This window comes from Eptatretus burgeri, chromosome 5 (genome assembly GCF_056783735.1).
Source record: "Eptatretus burgeri isolate ZD-2024b chromosome 5, Ebu_testis_v1, whole genome shotgun sequence".
In the NCBI taxonomy this organism is placed as follows: Eukaryota; Metazoa; Chordata; class Myxini; order Myxiniformes; family Myxinidae; genus Eptatretus; species Eptatretus burgeri.
Genome location: NC_140965.1, coordinates 81,585,015 through 81,609,271, shown reverse-complemented (window position 1 = coordinate 81,609,271; position 24,257 = coordinate 81,585,015). Strand labels below are relative to the sequence as shown.

Below are 24,257 nucleotides of genomic sequence, written 5' to 3'. Positions count from 1 at the left end.
GGTAAGAATCCTCACGGGGTATAAAGATAAAAGGTAAGAATCCTCACGGGGTATAAAGATAAAAGGTAAGAATCCTCACTGGGTATAAAGATAAAGGTAAGAATCCTCACTGGGTATAAAGATGAAAGGTAAGAATCCTCACTGGGTATAAAGATAAAAGGTAAGAATCCTCACGGGGTATAAAGATAAAAGGTAAGAATCCTCACCAGGAATAAAGATAAAAGGTAAGAATCCTCACCAGGTATAAAGCTAAAAGGTAAGAATCCTCACTGGTTATAAAGATAAAAGGTAAGAATCCTCACTGGGTATAAAGATAAAAGGTAAGAATCCTCACCTGGTATAAAGATAAAACGTAAGAATCCTCACTCGGTATTAAGATAAAAGGAAAGAATCCTCACCGGGTACAAAGATAAAAGGTAAGAATCATCACTGGGTGAAAGAAAAAAGGTAAGAATCCTCACTGGGTATAAAGATAAAGGGTAAGAATCCTCACTGGGTATAAAGATAAAGATAAAAGGTAAGGATCCTCACTGGGTATAACGATAAAAGGTAAGAATCCTCACCGGGTATGAAGATAAAAGGTAAGAATCCTCACCTGGTATAAAGATAAAACGTAAGAATCCTCACTGGGTATTAAGATAAAAGGAAAGAATCCTCACCGGGTACAAAGATAAAAGGTAAGAATCATCACTGGGTGAAAGAAAAAAGGTAAGAATCGTCACTGGGTATAAAGATAAAAGGTAAGAATCCTCACCGGGTATAAAGATAAAAGGTAAGAATCGTCACTGGGTATAAAGATAAAAGGTAAGAATCCTCACCGGGTATCAAGATAAAAGGTAACAATCCTCACTGGGTATAAAGATAAAAGGTAACAATCCTCACTGGGTATGAAGATAAAAGGTAACAATCCTCACTGGGTATAAAAATAAAAGGTACCAATCCTCACTGGGAATAAAGATAGAAGGAAAGAATCCTCACTGGGAATAAAGATAAAAGGTAACAATCCTCACTTGGTATAAAGATAAAAGGTAACAATCCTCACTGGCTATAAAGATAAAAGGTAACAATCCTCACTGGGTATAAAGATAAAAGGTAAGAACCCTCACTGGGAATAAAGATAAAAGGTAACAATCCTCACTTGGTATAAAGATAAAAGGTAAGAACCCTCACTGGATATAAATATAAAAGGAAAAATCCTCACTGGGTATAAAGATAAAAGGTAACAATACTCACTGGGTATAAATATAAAAGTAACAATCCTCACTGGGTATAAAGATAAAAGGTAACAATCCTCACTGGGTATAAAGACAAAAGGTAACAATCCTCACTGGTTATAAATATAAAAGGTAACAATCCTTACTGGGTATAATGATAAAAAGTAAGAATCCTCATCGGGTATAAAGATAAAAGGTAACAATCCTCACTGGGTATAATGATAAAGGTAACGATCCTCACTGGGTATAATGATAAAAGGTAACAATCCTCACTGGGTATAATGATAAAAAGTAAGAATCCTCATCGGGTATAATGATAAAAGGTAAGAATCTTCACTGGGTATAAAGATACAAGGTAGGAATCCTCACTGGGTATAAAGATAAAAGGTAAGAATCCTCACTCGGTATGAAGATAAAAGGGAAGAATCCTCACTGGGTATCAAGAAAAAAGGTAGGAATCTTCACTGGGTATAAAGAAAAAAGGCAAGAATCCTCACTCGGTATAAAGATAAAAGGTAAGAATTTTCACTGGGTATAAAGAAAAAAGGTAAGGATCCTCACTGGGTATAAAGATAAAAGGTAAGAATCCTCACTGGGTATAAAGAAAAAAGGTAGAAATCCTCACTGGGTATAAAGATACAAGGTAGGAATCCTCACTGGGTGTAAAGATAAAAGGTAGAAATCCTCACTGGGTATAAAGAAAAAAGGCAAGAATCATCACTCGGTATAAAGATAAAAGGTAAGAATCTTCACTGGGTATAAAGAAAAAAGGTAGGAATCTTCACTGGGTATAAAGAAAAAAGGCAAGAATCCTCACTGGGTATAAAGAAAAAAGGTAAGAATCCTCACTGGGTATAAAGATAAAAGGTAAGAATCTTCACTGGGTATAAAGAAAAAAGGTAAGGATCCTCACTGGGTATAAAGAAAAAAGGTAGAAATCCTCACTGGGTATAAAGATAAAAGGTAAGAATCCTCACTGGGTATAAAGAAAAAAGGTAAGGATCCTCACTGGGTATAAAGAAAAAAGGTAAGGATCCTCACTGGGTATAAAGATAAAAGGTAAGAATCCTCACTGGGTATAAAGAAAAAAGGTAAGGATCCTCACTGGGTATCAAGAAAAAAGGTAAGGATCCTCACTGGGTATAAAGATAAAAGGTAAGAATCCTCACTGGGTGTAGAGATAAAAGGTAAGGATCCTCACTGGGTGTAGAGATAAAAGGTAGGAATCCTCACTGGGTATAACGATAAAAGGTAAGGATCCTCACTGGGTGTGAAGATAGAAGGTAAGAATCCTCACTGAGTACAAAGATAAAAGGTAAGAATCCTCACTCGGTATAAAGATAGAAGGTAAGGATCCTCACTGGGTGTGAAGATAAAAGGTAAGAATCATCAGTGGGTATAAAGATAAAAGTAAGGATCCTCACTGGGTATAAAGATAAAAGGTAAGAATCCTCACTGGGTATAAAGATAAAAGGTTAGAATCCTCAGTGGGTATAACGATAAAAGGTAAGGATCCTCACTGGGTGTGAAGATAAAAGGTAAGAATCCTCACTGGGTGTGAAGATAAAAGGTAAGAATCATCACTGGGTATAAAGATAAAAGGTAACAATACTCACTGGCTATAAAGATAAAAGGTAACAATCCTCACTGGGTATGAAGATAAAAGGAAAGAATTATCACCGGGTAAAATGATAAAAAGTAAGAATCCTCATCGGGTATAATGATAAAAGGTAACAATCCTCACTGGGTATAAAGATAAAAGGTAACAATCCTCACTGGGTATGAAGATAAAAGGTAACAATCCTCACTGGGTATAAAGATAAAAGGTAAGAATCCTCACTGGGTATAAAGATAAAAGGTAAGGATCCTCACTGGGTATAAAGATAAAAGGTAAGGATCCTCACTGGGTATAACGATAAAAGGTAAGGATCCTCACTGGGTATAACGATAAAAGGTAAGGATCCTCACTGGGTGTGAAGATAAAAGGGAAGAATCCTCACTGGGTATAAAGATAAAAGGTAAGAATCCTCACTGGGTATAAAGATAAAAGGTAAGGATCCTCACTGGGTATAAAGATAAAAGGTAAGGATCCTCACTGGGTATAACGATAAAAGGTAAGAATCATCACTGGGTATAAAAATAAAAGGTAACAATCCTCACTGGGTGTGAAGATAAAAGGTAACAATCCTCACTGGGAAAAAGATAAAAGGTAACGATCCTCACTGGGTGTGAAGATAAAAGGTAACAATCCTCACTGGGAAAAAGATAAAAGGTAACGATCCTCACTGGGTATAAAAATAAAAGGAAGCAATCCTCACTGGGTACAAAGATAAAAGGTAACAATCTTCACTGTGTATCAAGATAAAATGTAACAATCCTCACTGGGTATAAAGATAAAAGGTAACAATCCTCACTGGGTATAAATATAAAAGATAACAATCCTCACTGGGTATAAAGATAAAAGGTAACAATACTCACTGGGTATAAAGATAGAAGGTAAGAATCCTCACTTGGTATAAATATAAAAGGTAACAATCCTCACTGGGTATAAAGATAAAAGGTAACAATACTCACTGGCTATAAAGATAAAAGGTAACAATCCTCACTGGGTATGAAGATAAAAGGAAAGAATTATCACCGGGTAAAATGATAAAAAGTAAGAATCCTCATCGGGTATAATGATAAAAGGTAACAATCCTCACTGGGTATAAAGATAAAAGGTAACAATCCTCACTGGGTATAAAAATAAAAGGTAACAATCCTCACTGGGTATAAAGATAAAAGGTAACAACCCTCACTGGGTATGAAGATAAAAGGTAACAATCCTCACTGGGTATAAAAATAAAAGGTAACAATCCTCACTGGGTATAAATATAAAAGGTAACAATCCTCACTGGGAATAAAGATAGAAGGAAAGAATCCTCACTGGGTATAAAGATAAAAGGTAAGAATCCTCACTGGGTATAAATATAAAAGGAAAAATCCTCACTGGGTATAAAGATAAAAGGTAACAATACTCACTGGGTATAAATATAAAAGTAACAATCCTCACTGGGTATAAAGATAAAAGGTAACAATCCTCACTGGTTATAAATATAAAAGGTAACAATCCTTACTGGGTATAATGATAAAAAGTAAGAAGCCTCATCGGGTATGAAGATAAAAGGTAACAATCCTCACTGGGTATAATGATAAAAGGTAACGATCCTCATTGGGTATAATGATAAAAGGTAACAATCCTCACTGGGTAAAATGATAAAAAGTAAGAATCCTCATCGGGTATAATGATAAAAGGTAACAATCCTCACTGGGTATAAAGATAAAAGGTAACAATCCTCACTGGGTATGAAGATAAAAGGTAACAATCCTCACTGGGTATAAAAATAAAAGGTACCAATCCTCACTGGGAATAAAGATAGAAGGAAAGAATCCTCACTGGCTATAAAGATAAAAGGTAACAATCCTCACTGGGTATAAAGATAAAAGGTAAGAACCCTCACTGGGAATAAAGATAAAAGGTAACAATCCTCACTTGGTATAAAGATAAAAGGTAAGAACCCTCACTGGATATAAATATAAAAGGAAAAATCCTCACTGGGTATAAAGATAAAAGGTAACAATACTCACTGGGTATAAATATAAAAGTAACAATCCTCACTGGATATAAAGATAAAAGGTAACAATCCTCACTGGGTATAAAGACAAAAGGTAACAATCCTCACTGGTTATAAATATAAAAGGTAACAATCCTTACTGGGTATAATGATAAAAAGTAAGCATCCTCATCGGGTATAAAGATAAAAGGTAACAATCCTCACTGGGTATAATGATAAAGGTAACGATCCTCACTGGGTATAATGATAAAAGGTAACAATCCTCACTGGGTATAATGATAAAAAGTAAGAATCCTCATCGGGTATAATGATAAAAGGTAAGAATCTTCACTGGGTATAAAGATACAAGGTAGGAATCCTCACTGGGTATAAAGATAAAAGGTAAGAATCCTCACTCGGTATGAAGATAAAAGGGAAGAATCCTCACTGGGTATCAAGAAAAAAGGTAGGAATCTTCACTGGGTATAAAGAAAAAAGGCAAGAATCCTCACTCGGTATAAAGATAAAAGGTAAGAATTTTCACTGGGTATAAAGAAAAAAGGTAAGGATCCTCACTGGGTATAAAGATAAAAGGTAAGAATCCTCACTGGGTATAAAGAAAAAAGGTAGAAATCCTCACTGGGTATAAAGATACAAGGTAGGAATCCTCACTGGGTGTAAAGATAAAAGGTAGAAATCCTCACTGGGTATAAAGAAAAAAGGCAAGAATCCTCACTCGGTATAAAGATAAAAGGTAAGAATCTTCACTGGGTATAAAGAAAAAAGGTAGGAATCTTCACTGGGTATAAAGAAAAAAGGCAAGAATCCTCACTGGGTATAAAGAAAAAAGGCAAGAATCCTCACTGGGTATAAAGATAAAAGGTAAGAATCTTCACTGGGTATAAAGAAAAAAGGTAAGGATCCTCACTGGGTATAAAGAAAAAAGGTAGAAATCCTCACTGGGTATAAAGATAAAAGGTAAGAATCCTCACTGGGTATAAAGAAAAAAGGTAAGGATCCTCACTGGGTATAAAGAAAAAAGGTAAGGATCCTCACTGGGTATAAAGATAAAAGGTAAGAATCCTCACTGGGTATAAAGAAAAAAGGTAAGGATCCTCACTGGGTATCAAGAAAAAAGGTAAGGATCCTCACTGGGTATAAAGATAAAAGGTAAGAATCCTCACTGGGTGTAGAGATAAAAGGTAAGGATCCTCACTGGGTGTAGAGATAAAAGGTAGGAATCCTCACTGGGTGTAAAGATAAAAGGTAGAAATCCTCACTGGGTATAAAGAAAAAAGGCAAGAATCCTCACTCGGTATAAAGATAAAAGGTAAGAATCTTCACTGGGTATAAAGAAAAAAGGTAGGAATCTTCACTGGGTATAAAGAAAAAAGGCAAGAATCCTCACTGGGTATAAAGAAAAAAGGCAAGAATCCTCACTGGGTATAAAGATAAAAGGTAAGAATCTTCACTGGGTATAAAGAAAAAAGGTAAGGATCCTCACTGGGTATAAAGAAAAAAGGTAGAAATCCTCACTGGGTATAAAGATAAAAGGTAAGAATCCTCACTGGGTATAAAGAAAAAAGGTAAGGATCCTCACTGGGTATAAAGAAAAAAGGTAAGGATCCTCACTGGGTATAAAGATAAAAGGTAAGAATCCTCACTGGGTATAAAGAAAAAAGGTAAGGATCCTCACTGGGTATCAAGAAAAAAGGTAAGGATCCTCACTGGGTATAAAGATAAAAGGTAAGAATCCTCACTGGGTGTAGAGATAAAAGGTAAGGATCCTCACTGGGTGTAGAGATAAAAGGTAGGAATCCTCACTGGGTATAACGATAAAAGGTAAGGATCCTCACTGGGTGTGAAGATAGAAGGTAAGAATCCTCACTGAGTACAAAGATAAAAGGTAAGAATCCTCACTCGGTATAAAGATAAAAGGTAATAATCATCACTGGGTGTGAAGATAAAAGGTAAGAATCATCAGTGGGTATAAAGATAAAAGTAAGGATCCTCACTGGGTATAAAGATAAAAGGTAAGAATCCTCACTGGGTATAAAGATAAAAGGTAAGAATCCTCACTGGGTATAACGATAAAAGGTAAGGATCCTCACTGGGTGTGAAGATAAAAGGTAAGAATCCTCACTGGGTGTGAAGATAAAAGGTAAGAATCATCACTGGGTATAAAGATAAAAGGTAAGAATCCTCACTGGGTATAAAGATAAAAGGTAAGGATCCTCACTGGGTATAAAGATAAAAGGTAAGAATCCTCACTGGGTATAAAGATAAAAGGTAAGAATCCTCACTGGGTATAAAGATAAAAGGTAAGGATCCTCACTGGGTATAAAGATAAAAGGTAAGGATCCTCACTGGGTATAACGATAAAAGGTAAGGATCCTCACTGGGTATAACGATAAAAGGTAAGGATCCTCACTGGGTGTGAAGATAAAAGGGAAGAATCCTCACTGGGTATAAAGATAAAAGGTAAGAATCCTCACTGGGTATAAAGATAAAAGGTAAGGATCCTCACTGGGTATAAAGATAAAAGGTAAGGATCCTCACTGGGTATAACGATAAAAGGTAAGAATCATCACTGGGTATAAAAATAAAAGGTAACAATCCTCACTGGGTGTGAAGATAAAAGGTAACAATCCTCACTGGGAAAAAGATAAAAGGTAACGATCCTCACTGGGTATAAAAATAAAAGGAAGCAATCCTCACTGGGTACAAAGATAAAAGGTAACAATCTTCACTGTGTATCAAGATAAAATGTAACAATCCTCACTGGGTATAAAGATAAAAGGTAACAATCCTCACTGGGTATAAATATAAAAGATAACAATCCTCACTGGGTATAAAGATAAAAGGTAACAATACTCACTGGGTATAAAGATAGAAGGTAAGAATCCTCACTTGGTATAAATATAAAAGGTAACAATCCTCACTGGGTATAAAGATAAAAGGTAACAATACTCACTGGCTATAAAGATAAAAGGTAACAATCCTCACTGGGTATGAAGATAAAAGGAAAGAATTATCACCGGGTAAAATGATAAAAAGTAAGAATCCTCATCGGGTATAATGATAAAAGGTAACAATCCTCACTGGGTATAAAGATAAAAGGTAACAATCCTCACTGGGTATGAAGATAAAAGGTAACAATCCTCACTGGGTATAAAGATAAAAGGTAACAATCCTCACTGGGTATAAAAATAATAGGTAACAATCCTCACTGGGAATAAAGATAGAAGGAAAGAATCCTCACTGGGTATAAAGATAAAAGGTAAGAATCCTCACTGGGTATAAATATAAAAGGTAACAATCCTCACTGGGTATAAAAATAATAGGTAACAATCCTCACTGGGTATAAAGATAAAAGGTAAGAATCCTCACTGGGTATAAATATAAAAGGAAAAATCCTCACTGGGTATAAAGATATAAGGTAACAATACTCACTGTGTATAAAAATAATAGGTAACAATCCTCACTGGGTATAAATATAAAAGTAACAATCCTCACTGGGTATAAAGATAAAAGGTAACAATCCTCACTGGGTATAAAAATAATAGGTAACAATCCTCACTGGGTATAAAGATAAAAGGTAAGAATCCTCACTGGGTATAAATATAAAAGGAAAAATCCTCACTGGGTATAAAGATAAAAGGTAACAATACTCACTGGGTATAAATATAAAAGTAACAATCCTCACTGGGTATAAAGATAAAAGGTAACAATCCTCACTGGTTATAAATATAAAAGGTAACAATCCTTACTGGGTATAATGATAAAAAGTAAGAAGCCTCATCGGGTATAAAGATAAAAGGTAACATTCCTCACTGGGTATAATGATAAAAGGTAACGATCCTCATTGGGTATAATGATAAAAGGTAACAATCCTCACTGGGTAAAATGATAAAAAGTAAGAATCCTCATCGGGTATAATGATAAAAGGTAACAATCCTCACTGGGTATAAAGATAAAAGGTAAGAATCATCACTGGGTATAAAGATAAAAGGTAAGAATCCTCACTGGGTATAAAGATAAAAGGTAAGGATCCTCACTGGGTATAAAGATAAAAGGTAAGAATCCTCACTGGGTATAAAGATAAAAGGTAAGAATCCTCACTGGGTATAAAGATAAAAGGTAAGGATCCTCACTGGGTATAAAGATAAAAGGTAAGGATCCTCACTGGGTATAACGATAAAAGGTAAGGATCCTCACTGGGTATAACGATAAAAGGTAAGGATCCTCACTGGGTGTGAAGATAAAAGGGAAGAATCCTCACTGGGTATAAAGATAAAAGGTAAGAATCCTCACTGGGTATAAAGATAAAAGGTAAGGATCCTCACTGGGTATAAAGATAAAAGGTAAGGATCCTCACTGGGTATAACGATAAAAGGTAAGAATCATCACTGGGTATAAAAATAAAAGGTAACAATCCTCACTGGGTGTGAAGATAAAAGGTAACAATCCTCACTGGGAAAAAGATAAAAGGTAACGATCCTCACTGGGTATAAAAATAAAAGGAAGCAATCCTCACTGGGTACAAAGATAAAAGGTAACAATCTTCACTGTGTATCAAGATAAAATGTAACAATCCTCACTGGGTATAAAGATAAAAGGTAACAATCCTCACTGGGTATAAATATAAAAGATAACAATCCTCACTGGGTATAAAGATAAAAGGTAACAATACTCACTGGGTATAAAGATAGAAGGTAAGAATCCTCACTTGGTATAAATATAAAAGGTAACAATCCTCACTGGGTATAAAGATAAAAGGTAACAATACTCACTGGCTATAAAGATAAAAGGTAACAATCCTCACTGGGTATGAAGATAAAAGGAAAGAATTATCACCGGGTAAAATGATAAAAAGTAAGAATCCTCATCGGGTATAATGATAAAAGGTAACAATCCTCACTGGGTATAAAGATAAAAGGTAACAATCCTCACTGGGTATGAAGATAAAAGGTAACAATCCTCACTGGGTATAAAGATAAAAGGTAACAATCCTCACTGGGTATAAAAATAATAGGTAACAATCCTCACTGGGAATAAAGATAGAAGGAAAGAATCCTCACTGGGTATAAAGATAAAAGGTAAGAATCCTCACTGGGTATAAATATAAAAGGTAACAATCCTCACTGGGTATAAAAATAATAGGTAACAATCCTCACTGGGTATAAAGATAAAAGGTAAGAATCCTCACTGGGTATAAATATAAAAGGAAAAATCCTCACTGGGTATAAAGATAAAAGGTAACAATACTCACTGTGTATAAAAATAATAGGTAACAATCCTCACTGGGTATAAATATAAAAGTAACAATCCTCACTGGGTATAAATATAAAAGTAACAATCCTCACTGGGTATAAAGATAAAAGGTAACAATCCTCACTGGTTATAAATATAAAAGGTAACAATCCTTACTGGGTATAATGATAAAAAGTAAGAAGCCTCATCGGGTATAAAGATAAAAGGTAACATTCCTCACTGGGTATAATGATAAAAGGTAACGATCCTCATTGGGTATAATGATAAAAGGTAACAATCCTCACTGGGTAAAATGATAAAAAGTAAGAATCCTCATCGGGTATAATGATAAAAGGTAACAATCCTCACTGGGTATAAAGATAAAAGGTAACAATCCTCACTGGGTATGAAGATAAAAGGTAACAATCCTCACTGGGTATAAAAATAAAAGGTACCAATCCTCACTGGGAATAAAGATAGAAGGAAAGAATCCTCACTGGCTATAAAGATAAAAGGTAACAATCCTCACTGGGTATAAAGATAAAAGGTAAGAACCCTCACTGGGAATAAAGATAAAAGGTAACAATCCTCACTTGGTATAAAGATAAAAGGTAAGACCCTCACTGGATATAAATATAAAAGGAAAAATCCTCACTGGGTATAAAGATAAAAGGTAACAATACTCACTGGGTATAAATATAAAAGTAACAATCCTCACTGGGTATAAAGATAAAAGGTAACAATCCTCACTGGGTATAAAGATAAAAGGTAACAATCCTCACTGGTTATAAATATAAAAGTAACAATCCTCACTGGGTATAATGATAAAAAGTAAGAAGCCTCATCGGGTATAAAGATAAAAGGTAACAATCCTCACTGGGTATAATGATAAAGGTAACGATCCTCACTGGGTATAATGATAAAAGGTAACAATCCTCACTGGGTATAATGATAAAAAGTAAGAATCCTCATCGGGTATAATGATAAAAGGTAACAATCCTCACTGGGTATAAAAATAAAAGGTAACAATCTTCATTGTGTATAAAGATAAAAGGTAACGATCCTCACTGGGTATAATGATAAAAGGTAACAATCCTCACTGGGTATAAAGATAAAAGGTAACAATCCTCATTGGGTATAAAGATAAAAGGTAACAATCCTCACTGGTTATAAATATAAAAGGTAACAATCCTTACTGGGTATAATGATAAAAAGTAAGAAGCCTCATCGGGTATAAAGATAAAAGGTAACAATCCTCACTGGGTATAATGATAAAGGTAACGATCCTCACTGGGTATAATGATAAAAGGTAACAATCCTCACTGGGTATAATGATAAAAAGTAAGAATCCTCATCGGGTATAATGATAAAAGGTAACAATCCTCACTGGGTATAAAAATAAAAGGTAACAATCTTCATTGTGTATAAAGATAAAAGGTAACGATCCTCACTGGGTATAATGATAAAAGGTAACAATCCTCACTGGGTATAAAGATAAAAGGTAACAATCCTCACTTGGTATAAAGATAAAAGGTAACAATCCTCACTTGGTATAAAGATAGAAGGTAAGAATCCCCACCAGGTATAAATATAAAAGTTAAGAATCCTCACTGAGTGTAAAGATAAAAGGTAAGAATCCCCACCAGGTATAAAGATAAAAGGTAACAATCCTCACTGGGTATAAAGATAAAAGGTAACAATCCTCACTTGGTATAAAGATAAAAGGTAACAATCTTCACTGTGTATAAAAATAAAAGGTAACAATCCTCACTGTGTATAAAGATAAAAGGTAACAATCCTCACTGAGTGTAGAGATAAAAGGTAAGAATCCCCACCAGGTATAAAGATAAAAGGTATGAATCCTCACTCTTTACCTTTTTCCGAATATTCAGTCAGAACCTTGTTTACCTGTATTGCATTCTCACCTCAGCAAGTTCATCCTGCGACATAGCTCATTATTTCAGAAGAACGAGAAGGGTTACCTGGCAAAAAAATTAACTTTCACATTTTAAAATCTCGCAAATAAATTATTGAAATATCATCTGCTTTTTTCATATCCTTTTCTCATCTGTGTTTAACTTACTTTCAAATAATTCTGTTGCATCATAATATAATGGGCGTAAGCCTGGAACTTCTAACACACTTTTCTCCGAACATATTCTGTTCATACTTCCGAAATCTTCACGTTATGTGTTCCATGTATGTACACAGGTGTGAGAGAAATCAAAAAAAATCGAATTTTGATAGATTTTCAATGAGGGAATCGATGACGTCACAATCAGCAGCATTCGGCAGCAAACCGACGGCCGGGTCCTCGACGACGTGCTTCAGTTAACTAAGTCCATGAGTTCAGGACGTTTGTTCAACTCAGCATTTGTGACTTTTATCCTGCCTGCTTTTATCAAAACAAAAGCTCTTCCTCCTTCATCTTCTTCTTCAGTTATAATAATGGTGATTTAAACATCCTGTTTCTCACGTTGATTTGATTCAGAAAACACTGACGATATTCAATACGTTTTTTCCCCCAACATTTCAATTTTATTCATATTACAGGAATATATCACCCTATCAAACAGTGTTTCTGATTATACACCGCCTTTTGCTGCACTTAACCCTTTGGTTCAGTCATATAAAAATCCTCCACCGATACAGCCCTGGGGGCCTGGGAGGCCCAACATATGGAAAAGTAAAAACTTGTTTCATTTATTTGCTTTTTTTGCATTTTTTTTCTTTGTCGTTTTCCTTTATCATTTATAAATATAACCACACGTTCTCTTTTTTAAATGCTTGTCTTATTTCAGGTGAATTATATATTAATCACAGGTGAGAGGTGAGAGAAATGGAGGAGGGATGAGTACAAGTTTTGATTAATTATAAAATTTATATTATTTTAATTTCCAGGAGAACATCTTTCACCTCCTAGAATATGATTTAGAATGACCATGATCAAGGCTTTTGAACTCCCACCTGTTCATCCATCTTTCTCGCTGAGACAACACCAGGACACCAATTGTTATGTGTGGACATCAAGACAGAATGTACATCATAGAAAAACTACACTCTGCTTGGGACAGAGACTCGTGATGTCAAGGTCTTGGCTCTTGTGAATCTTCTCCCTCCCACGAACATTACATGTTTAAATAATACATTTTATGATAAACGAGGAATGACCTTTGTGATTGTAAAGTTGATTAATGTTAATACTGGAAAACCATGATTATAACTTATCTTTAATCCTATTAAGGCATTATAACAGGATGTCATGTTGATGTTACAGAACAAAATACAATGATTATAACGAGCTGTTACATTCATGTTGTACATAATAAAACCATTGTATTCATGTTATGATCTTATTATGTGTAGTAAACCATTATAATACTCCACTGTTACATTATTGTTGTTGTCAGTAATCTGATGAAAAGACATAATAAGATTCTGTAACATTCCTATTGCATTTGATAATAAATATGACAGGCTGGAGAAACCAGTAGATCAGATTCAAACGTGTATGGAAAGGAATGGTAGGCCCCCTTGTGTATTTGTGTTCTGGTTGACACTGCCATGTCATGTACATATTTTAATTAATGGGTACACGTGGATGACTTGTAATGGAGTAGCTTTGCTGGAGCTCACAAAGTCCCACAAATCCAAAATTCCATCCCTCCACCCAGTTATATAACAAACACCCACTCCCAAAACCCAATGGAGTGAACCACACCAACATATGGCCAGTTCTTGCTCTGGTGGTTGGGGCTGCAGGTTGTGGGGTGTGGCCATTCAACATCTACCCACTGAGGAACACAATTCTCAATCTGGAAAGAGCACTCAGTGTAAGGAGAGACATTGAGTTTGAAAGAGGAGTGTGTGAAGAGCTCATGGTTCAAATCATGAGACACACCAAGACCTAAAGGAGATGAGTTGAGCCTTAAAGGTGTTTGTGGATCACAGCAAGGATAGACTGCAGTATGGCCACTGTCCTACAGATCTTAACGTGATCTGTAAACATGTGGTGGTACCAACATCGACATATCTTGGTGCCCAGGGTCATTGGACATCATTGCATGTACGCTGGGGGTCCACTCACCAATCCAGTGATTCACTTCCCTTTGTCTCTCATCCCACCATTCTACTTTATTATTTTACAGTCCCACAATCCCTGAACAAATCCCTCCATTTTCAAAGTTCCATGGTCATGGTGGAGAGTTTGTGATTGACAGTGTGTTCTTTATGTGGTCTGGTCTTGAGAGTCTGGGTGATCTCCTCGTAAATTATAAATGAGTCACATGACTTGTATAAACTGTAGTTAATATTATTACTATCATGATGACAGAGAGGGGGCAGTATCGAAGGGGTGGAAAGGATTTTTCAAAGAGCTGTTGAACGAGGAAGGAAGCAACGACGAGCTGGAGCTTCCGTGTTATGTAGAGGGGAAAGTGGAGTTTGTGGAGATCACAGAGGAGGAAGTGTAGATGGTAATGAAGAAGATGAAGAAGTGAAGAGCACCAGGCACTGATGATGTGTGCACAGAAAAGATAATCACAGCAGGAGAAGTTGGAGTCAGTTTGAATGAGGAGGCTGTTGAACATATGTGTGAGAAAGGGTTCAGTTCTGGAGGATTGGAAGCCAAAGTTAATTGTGCTGATGTGGAAGGGGAAAGGACATGTTCAAGATCTGAGGAAGTACAGGGGCATTACGCTCCTTAGTCACATCATGAAAGTGCTGGAGAGGATTCTGGGTGGGAAGATAAGGAAGAGTGTGGAGATGGACATCAGAGAGCAGCAAGGATTTATAAAGGGTAAGGGTATGATGGATGGGATGTTCACACTAAGACAGCTGGAGCAGAGAGGGTGGAGGTGCAAAATTAGATTGCATTGGGATTTGTGGATCTGGAGAAGGCCTACGACACTGTCCTGAGAGAGATGGTGATGGCAACAATGAGATGGATGGGAGTGCCGGAAGCAGAAGTCACGTTGGTTGAAGGGATGTGCAAGGGAACAAAGTAAAGAGCTTTGGTTGGTCATGGGATGAACAAGGAGTTCAGCGTGAACATAGGCTTGAGGCAGGGAAGTCGACTGAGCCTATTCATGTTTATCATGGTGATGGAGCTTGTAAGCAAGGAAGGGAACTTGATGGGTAGTGTGGGGGAAAAATTTATATTAATGTATTTTAAATTGTAACAAATGGAGTTTCAGAAATGTAACTTTTATGCTGCAAATTGAATTGGCTGTCATTTCTGGCCAAAAGACTTTTGCCCTAAATGATAAGAAATGTGTTGTTCTGGAGCAGAGTGACCGAGCTGATAAATGAACCTTTGCTTAGAAAATGTACGAAGTGGCTTTTTGTCTAAAGGACACGTCTACAGTCTGGGTGAATATCCCCCAACCTCTCTCTCATGGAAGTATAAATATTTTGAAAGGCACATTGTTCTCAGTACGAGCACATGAGGAAGTATAGTTTCTCAGTGGCTCGTACTCCTTGGAACTGACCAAGTACCAAGTTAGAAGAAAACTCTCTGATGTAATGTAGAAGTGAATTGAATCGGGTTGGTCTAACTGTTAACTAAAGTAAGAATAATATTACAAACAAATGGGGATTTTTTAAAGTTCATTGTACAAGGGTGAGAAGTGTATGGTGTATAATTAGGAAATAAATTGTTTCACAAGGAAGGACTTGTGTGGACATCAGTTTTATCAGTGTCGATAGGGTTTTTTTGTAGGATTTTATAATCAAATCGGACAAGCGTTAAACTCTGTTTGAAGTCAAATAGGATTCCACAATCGGCCGGTTAGAATCCTTCAGGAGGACAACGATCACAACAAGGTGGGTTTAAAAAATCCACATCAGTTGGCGCCGAGACTCGGATTCGAACCGACGTTGGTGCGGTGCTCGTGACCGGAGGTGCTTAATCTGCCGGAGGCAGTGCCTGGAGGAACGACAAGTGCTTGAGCGAAGGTAAGGGAGAGCGCTCTCAGCAGGTAACGCATTTCGAACAAAGAAAAGTTCATTGTCAGATAATTTTATTGAGAGAAAGAAGAGGATCTGGCGGAGAGAGTCCGTTTTAAAGTAAATAATAAGTACTGTAGTTGTTTTAGAAAAGTGCTGGAGAAGAAGAGGAGTCAGATGACAAGAAGAGGCTCGTTAGGAGCCAGATGCGTAATTAAATAGGCATGATGAAGCGACATGCCACATGTTTGCATTGATACGGACCGGCTGTGAGAGAGAGGCCGAGGACACGGCTGAGACGCCGAGATAGGGTTAAAATAGATAAACATTGTAAGTTACCTGTTTGTAAGAGTTTTAAGAGTTACTTTTTGTTCATTGAACTCACTGGAGGTTTGTTGGCAGTGAGGTTGTTATATTATATTGTGTGGAGGTTTTACAGATTTGTAAATGCAATGATTTGCACGAAACGTTTTGTAGAGTGCAAGAGATGATTAACCAGCTGGGAGCATGGTGGGTGATTTGTTCCTGAGAGTAAAAAAAAAATGAAACTTGTGCGAGTCCAATATTCACTGCAATGAAACGTGTTCTGTTGTGATTTTGACGATATTTTAACTCGTGCTGAGTTGAGCTGTGGGTCTGTTTGAAATGGCATGTTATACATTCTTGGCGTTGTATTTCCACGCGAAGGTCGCAAACTACACTGTGTGAGACCCCCTCCACTCGATCTGTGGGGGGTGGCCTATCGTTACACTGAGTCTTTGTTCGAGCCTTTGCTTTAGGTGTGAAATTCGATTCATATGCAGATTCAAGAGGATGAGATAGAAATGTGATTGGTATTTGTCACGTGATCACACGCGAGTCTATGAGATGCAATGCTGTTTAGTGTATGTGTTGAAGCCATGACAGAGTAATGCTAAACTGTGGGTTTTGCCTGTCAGAGTTTTTTTTCCTTTTTCTTCCCACTGGATGTGGAGAGAACTTCCTGTTCCTCGTTCCTTGGTGTTTGTGGCGCACCCTCTCGACCGAATCTGTTTAAAGTGAAGTCCATTTAGGAAAAAGTGTTGAAGTTTTATTTTACAACCATCGGGATTTTGAATAAATTGTGAAATAACAATTGTGAATGTGGATATACTGTATGTGATTTAAATGTAGAAACGTGATTTGGAATGATTTTAATGATTTGATGATGTTTAGCACGTGGGGCAATTCACAGATAATAGACGATTCCCTCGGATGGACGTTGAAATATTGTTTTATTCGTCTGCGAATGTTGAGGTTACCTGAACTTGTGCTGGGAAGGCAATGGCAAACAACCCAGTGTAACCATTTGATCGATTCAGTCAAGGTAAATTCATGATTTAATTGGATAGATGCTGAAGATTAAATTTTTCATTTATGGATTTTAAAAGGAAATATTTTGTTTTGACCAAAAAGTTGTTTAAGAGAGTTTGGATGTTTATTAGTCTGAAGTTTAAGATGCTTTTCCAAGACTGGGATAAAGATTGTGGAGGGTGAAGCTGCATGTTTAGACAGAGTGTTTGAGCTGGAATTTAAATGATATTCGCCTGATAACAGATTTGACAAGTGATTTGACAATTTTTGAACAACTGTTTAAAATGATTTATTTGTTTTGATGAAAGAAAATGGATTCGTAATTGAGAAGGTCGGAGGAAGTGATAGATGGTTTGTGTATGTGAATTGGAAAAATGGCAGCATGTTTGCTGTTTTGGTGAGAGAGAAGTGGATAGATGGAGAAATGTCAGAGATTTAAAATGTCGATGGAAATAGCAAATGAGATGGATGTTTTGAGTATACGTACAACTGGGATTTCTGTATATTTTAGCATGTTATTTTGGGAAATAACAAGGAAAGGGATTAAAATATTGATATGACATATAATGCAAGTTAAATGCTTCCATAAGAATCTTTGTTAGTCTTGTAGAACTACATGTGCCCATGACGTTTATTGATTGGGGTTTAATTGATGCTTTGTTTGTTTCGGAGTGTTGAAAGCAGTCTTTGAAGCAATGTACGATTTCATCTAAATGAAGTTTGGAAAGAAATTCCACACAATGATTGGATGTTGGGAGAACCCAGATTTGGGTGATTGAGCATTCAACACATGATTATGCCCCTTCATGAGGAGATAAGATGGAGCAATGTGGGAAAAGAAAGAAAAAACCCACTGAGGAGAAGGTTGAGCAAAGTCTTAACGTCGGCGTTGTGTGGTGCCTGCGTGGAGGAATGTTCTCAGCCACACTCTCGATTGCCGCTCTGCAAATACATCGTGAACTTGCTGTGGTCACTTCAATGTACGACAGGCCTGGAGTTCCACACTGTGCTCCTTCAACCCAGTGTCCGGCCCAAACTTGTACTTGCCCACATCTACCTTCTCCTCAGCTCAAGGAGTGCTTCGATTGTGTTTCCCGTTGGGTGCCGCTCTATCCACACCCTGACCTGTTTATCTTCTGACTTCGGGTAGCATGTTTCCAATGTGTAACACATGCTGATGAACAGGCCATAAATTAAATGGAAACACTCATTTTCTGATATGAGCACACGCTGCCATTGTTGATTGAACTTGAATAATGGAAATCTTTTCTCCTTCAGGAATGGGACATGGTAATCATGTGTAAGAAAAATTATTCAAATTTTCCTTAAAAAAAAAAAAACGGGGCAGTGTGGGGGAAAAATTTATATTAATGTATTTTAAATTGTAACAAATGGAGTTTCAGAAATGTAACTTTTATGCTGCAATTTGAATTGGCTGTCATATCTGGCCAAAAGACTTTTGCCCTAAATGATAAGAAATGTGTTGTTCTGGAGCAGAGTGACCGAGCTGATAAATGAACCTTTGCTTAGAAAATGTACGAAGTGGCTTTTTGTCTAAAGGACACGTCTACAGTCTGGGTGAATATCCCCCAACCTCTCTCTCATGGAAGTATAAATATTTTGAAAGGCACATTGTTCTCAGTACGAGCACATGAGGAAGTATAGTTTCTCAGTGGCTCGTACTCCTTGGAACTGACCAAGTACCAAGTTAGAATAAAACTCTCTGATGTAATGTAGAAGTGAATTGAATCAGGTTGGTCTAACTGTTAACTAAAGTAAGAATAATATTGCAAACAAATGGGGATTTTTTAAGTTCATTGTACAAGGGTGAGAAGTGTATGGTGTATAATTAGGAAATAAATTGTTTCACAAGGAAGGACTTGTGTGGACATCAGTTTTATCAGTGTCGATAGGGTTTTTTTGTAGGATTTTATAATCAAATCGGACAAGCGTTAAACTCTGTTTGAAGTGAAATAGGATTCCACAATCGGCCGGTTAGAATCCTTCAGGAGGACAACGATCACAACAAGGTGGGTTTAAAAAATCCACATCAGTAGTTTGGGGAGGATGCCGTATCCAGACAATCTGGCTGTGGTGGTAGAGAGTGGGTGGTAGATGCAAGAAGCACTGGGGGAGTGGAAGGAGGCATTTGAGAAACATGGGTGAAAATGACTATGGAGAATACTGAGATGATGTGGGTTGCAAAGCAGAGAAAACAAATGAATTCCAGGTTAGAGGGGAAGGAGAATAGACAGGGAAATAAGTTTGAATATCTGGGAAGAACAGTGACCAGGGATGGTAAGTCCGAGGCAGAGGTGCGGAGGTGGATTCAGATGGGTGTGAATGCATGGAGGAGGGTGGAGAGAGTAATGACAGACAGAAGAATATTGAAATTGAAAGGGAATGTGTCGTGTGTGATGTTGGCCTACTTTTACGGTTTTGGAACGGTGGAACTGTCAGAGATACAACAAGAAGAGCAATCAGTCAGCGTATACCTCTGCCACATAATTCCTGATCCACAAGAACATATCAGGCACAATACATTTTTGAAAAATCGTGCTGCATATCATTTTTGGCCCGAGCTCTCAACGGTGAAGAATCACTTTACAAATAAAATAATTCTCTTGTCCAGATCCGGATTCGGATCTTCACCAAAACCGAAACAAATCGTCCATGCCACACACCGAACCTGTCCATTCAGTTTCATCCGAATCCGTCCAAAACATTTTAAGATATCCTGCTCTCTATAGTTTTTGGCCCGACCTCTCAATGATGAAGAATCATTTAAAAATTTCAGTAGCTGGATCCGGATTGTCACCAAAATCTAATTAATTCGGATGTATCACACAATGAACCTGTCCACAAAATTTAATCCGGATCCGTCCACAACTTTTTGAGATATCCTGCACACAAATAAACAAACAAACAGACAAACAAGAAGAAGACGTCATGCAGAGCACGATACTGGCAAAATCCCTAAAACAAATATGACCTCAAAAATAATTGGTAGTTGAATTCAGTCACAAAATATGCAACTCCTCTTCAAATTTCAAGTCAATCGGATGAAAATTGTCAATTTCAGAAAGTTGGCCTATGTTGTCCTTTTGGCCGATGTTGACCTCAGAAATAATTGGTGGTTGAATTCAATGACCTGAAATACATATCCTCTTCAAATTTCAAATCAATCGGATGAAGATTGAGGATTTTAGAAATACCACCTTAGTTGACCTTTGGCCTATGTTGACCTTTTGGTCAATGCTGACCTTAAAAACAATTGGTTGGTTGAATTCAGTGACCGGAAATAAATATCCTCTTCAAATTTCATGTCAATTGGATGAAATTGAGAATTTTTGAAATACCACCTAAGTTGTTGACCTTTCGCCAATGTTGACCTTTTAGTCCATGATGACCTCAGAAATAAATGGCTTGTTGAATTCATTGACATGAAATAAATATCCTCTTCAAATTTCAAGTCAATTGGATGAAAATTGTGGATTTTAGAAATCTCACCAAAGTTGTTGACCTTTGGCCTATGTTCACCTTTTGGTCTGTGCTGACCTCAAAAGTAATTATCTCGTTGAATTGTGATCTGAAGTATAAATCCTCTTCAAATTGAAAGTCAGTCGGACGAAAATTGAGGATTTTAGAAATCCCACCGAAGTTGTTGACCTTTGGCCTATGTTGACCTTTCGACCTTTTGACCTCAAAAACAATAGGCTTCTTCCCTATGATAATCTACCATGTGGTGAAGTTTCATGAAGATCGGTTTAAAATTGTGACCTGTAGGTAACAAACAGACAGACAAACAGAATAACAAAATCGACGAACCAATATACTTGAAAAATCTTCGATTTTGCAAGTAATAAACAAACAGAGGGAAAGGGTTGAAAACATAACCTCCTTCACCTTGGGTGGTGGAGGTAATAACAGAGGCTGTCGGTTTGCAAGAACAACTGGGTCAGGAGGATTACAGGAGTTTAGAGGCTGGATAGAAGGAGGATGGATGAACTGAGGGAGGAGATTGGTGTGCAGATGAGCTTGATGGGGAGGTTGGTGAAATGCCAGCTGAGATGGGGTGAACACTTGATGCAGATGGGGGAAGAAAGAATGGCAAAAAGAGCAGGTAGATTGAGGGAGCAAGGCAGGAGAAAACGAGGTAGACCGTGGTTAAGATAGGAGGATTGTGTGAGGAGGGATATCAGTGAGGTAGGGGTGGTTGGAGAGTGGAGGGAGTTTGGCTGAGGACAGAGGGAAGTGGAGGAGTTTCGGGGTCAAGGCAGGGCAGAAGCTTGGTGCCATCGGACCTCAACCCTTATAAAGGGAACAGAAGAAGAAGATGAAGGAATTGTAAATGAAGCAAATAACAGTGGAACTGCCATATAGATGTGTTTCTGTTCACATGACAAACCCACCATTGTCTGTAACCATTGTCTTCAGGCACAAACCGGGGTCACGTGATCAGAAGTGTTCACCATTTTAAATTCGGCCTCGTCCAAGACTGTTCGGTGAGCCTAGACTGGAGCAGAGCTTGGCGTTTACATGTTCCACCAAGAACCCGCAGATGTTACAATGTTAAAACTATTATCACATCCAATACATTATTTTTGTGCACAATGAAATGTTTATCACAGGAGATCACATTCATCTTCCGCATAATTAAATACGATGAAGAGTATCCGTCCACAGTGATGGGAAAAGGAAGGAAAAGTATCTGTCCCCAGTGACGTGATGTAATAAGTTTGTTGTGAACAACTTTAATACATCAAGGGTGATTAAGGTGGTGGTCAAGTTTCATTGGAATTGTGTGTCGTTACTGAGAAGAAAGCAAATATCTCTTTTTTTGGGAGGGTTAGGTACCTCCCCCCCTGTAAACTCCCTCCATAGATCCCCTCAGACCCAGAATTCCTTAATGCCATGAACAAACCTTGATATGTCATGGGTGATGAAGGTTGTGGTCAAGTTAATACAAGTCAGTTCGAGCTCGTTTATTGTTTTTTAAAGTCCCTCTCAAGGTGAGTGTGAAACATTCATTTCATTCCCTGTTGTTATTCATTCACAGATATAATTTATTCCCACCTCGTGCGGCTGCTTAAAGAAGGTTTGGCTGAAGCCTTTCACGAACTGACTGGCCAAGCTTGACGTTTGACAAAGTAAGCCAGAGCAGGACACCCGGCTTAACGTCGATCCGAGGGACGGCACACACATTGATTAATCACCGTCCCTTCGTAACACCAGGATGGCAGTTTGTAGTTGGGCCGAGATTCGAACTGATCCCGGAATCTTACCTCTCAAAGCAGAGAAATGGTTCCTCTTATTCTTTTTCTATTTCCAAGGGAAGAATCCTCGAACAGGTTCATCTCAAACAAACAACGTCCACAAATCATTCCATCTAAACGATCTTTGTGTCCATGACAAGGTAATAAACACCAGGTACGGGCTCTTAACACACAATGAACTTGTTTGTGTTACTCACATTGTACATTCAGGGTTCTTGTTCCTGATTTGGTGATTTTCCCGCCATATTCCATGTCACAGTAACATGATGCTCCGTTGTGTGAGGGAGAAGCACTGAATTCAAGGCTCACAGTTGTTTGTGCTCCGGATCTTTCAACCTTTTTTGTTCCAATTCCCGAACATCGTGCAGACAGAAAGAGAGTAAAAGGGCTCTGAACGGAACAATAGAAGTAAACGGGGTCACCATCCACCGGGAACTCTGGTGAGAACCAGGAAGTTGGGAGATCTGTGCAGGGAGAGAGAAAACGGTGAAATGTTTATCAACAACACAAAACTAATCTCTGTGAAAACTACTTCTGGTGAGAACACGAATGGTTCAATTATCCTTCAACATTTATTTACTTAATGTGAGCTTCTTAAACCGACCAAGCTTGGTTGATACCCCGTGGTACCTGCCAGGGTCTGCTGACATGCATCTCCCAAGGGTCCCATCAAAAACACACCTTCCTGGGTGTGGGTATCATCCTGATAACTTGTCACGTGACCTACAAGTAGTAATCCAAGATCTGCACAATAATCATATGAATTACCCCGACTAACCTGTTCTACCTGGTCGTGCCTGGTTACAAACCGTTCCTTGTCAATTCGGGATATTGAAGGAGATATCAAACAATCCACAAACAATCATATCTTCCTGGGTTACATGATATCCAGTACGTTTATTTCTTTTATATTTTCTCTCTTTGGAATATTTTACATACATATATTAAACCACATGTCTTGGATGATAAAATATTGTGAGATCACCTCCAGTGTCCAGGTGTTCCAAGCAGTGAGGAATTCCCTTTAGATTGGGGATCTCAGACCTGCTTTTGTTACCGGCAGCTGAAAGACCTGAGAATCCTCGGTGGTATGAAATGAATTTTGACCAATATTTGTGCTTTCAGGTGAATTGAATACTCAAGGATCTGTTCTGTTCTTGCAAATGGCAGTTTGGCTGCCGGGCAGCTATCATTTCTTGGAAGCATGTCTGTGCCGCTGATGCTGTGCCCCTCTACATCAAAGACCTTCTAGGACTATGCAGATGGTGTCTTTGTGCCCTACGTATCAACTCAACTGGCAAAAATGAGGCGTGTTGACGTCATCTGGGATGTGTATCTGCCAGACAGACTGAAAGGCACAACCCGACAGAAGAGGGGCAAAGGTGTCAGGAGACGAGTGGTTCCCACCACTGTGATACCAAAGAACTGGAAAGATTTCCTACGTGTTGATGAGAACAAAACTGAGCTGTTCAGTTTCCTCTCTGAACAAGTGACACGTTTGCCAACAGAGAATGACAAGGAAATCTATGCAACTCATGGAAGAGTGGTGCTCTGCTCAACAGGCCAGTCTGACTTGACCAACCTCGCCCCATCCTCTCATGAGGAAGCAGACACGCGGCTGCTTCTGCATGTGTCAGATGCTG

At 37.8% G+C, this 24,257-nt stretch overlaps 1 protein-coding gene across 1 annotated transcript in view; it reads right to left on the bottom strand.

Annotated features, from left to right (window-relative positions):
* LOC147026823 (uncharacterized) overlaps positions 1-24,257 on the bottom strand; it is a 273,043-nt gene that overhangs the window by 163,288 nt on the left and 85,498 nt on the right. Inside the window, 1 exon segment of the mRNA XM_085882634.1 lies at positions 22,812-23,078. Coding sequence (XP_085738760.1) covers positions 22,812-23,078 — 267 coding nt within the window.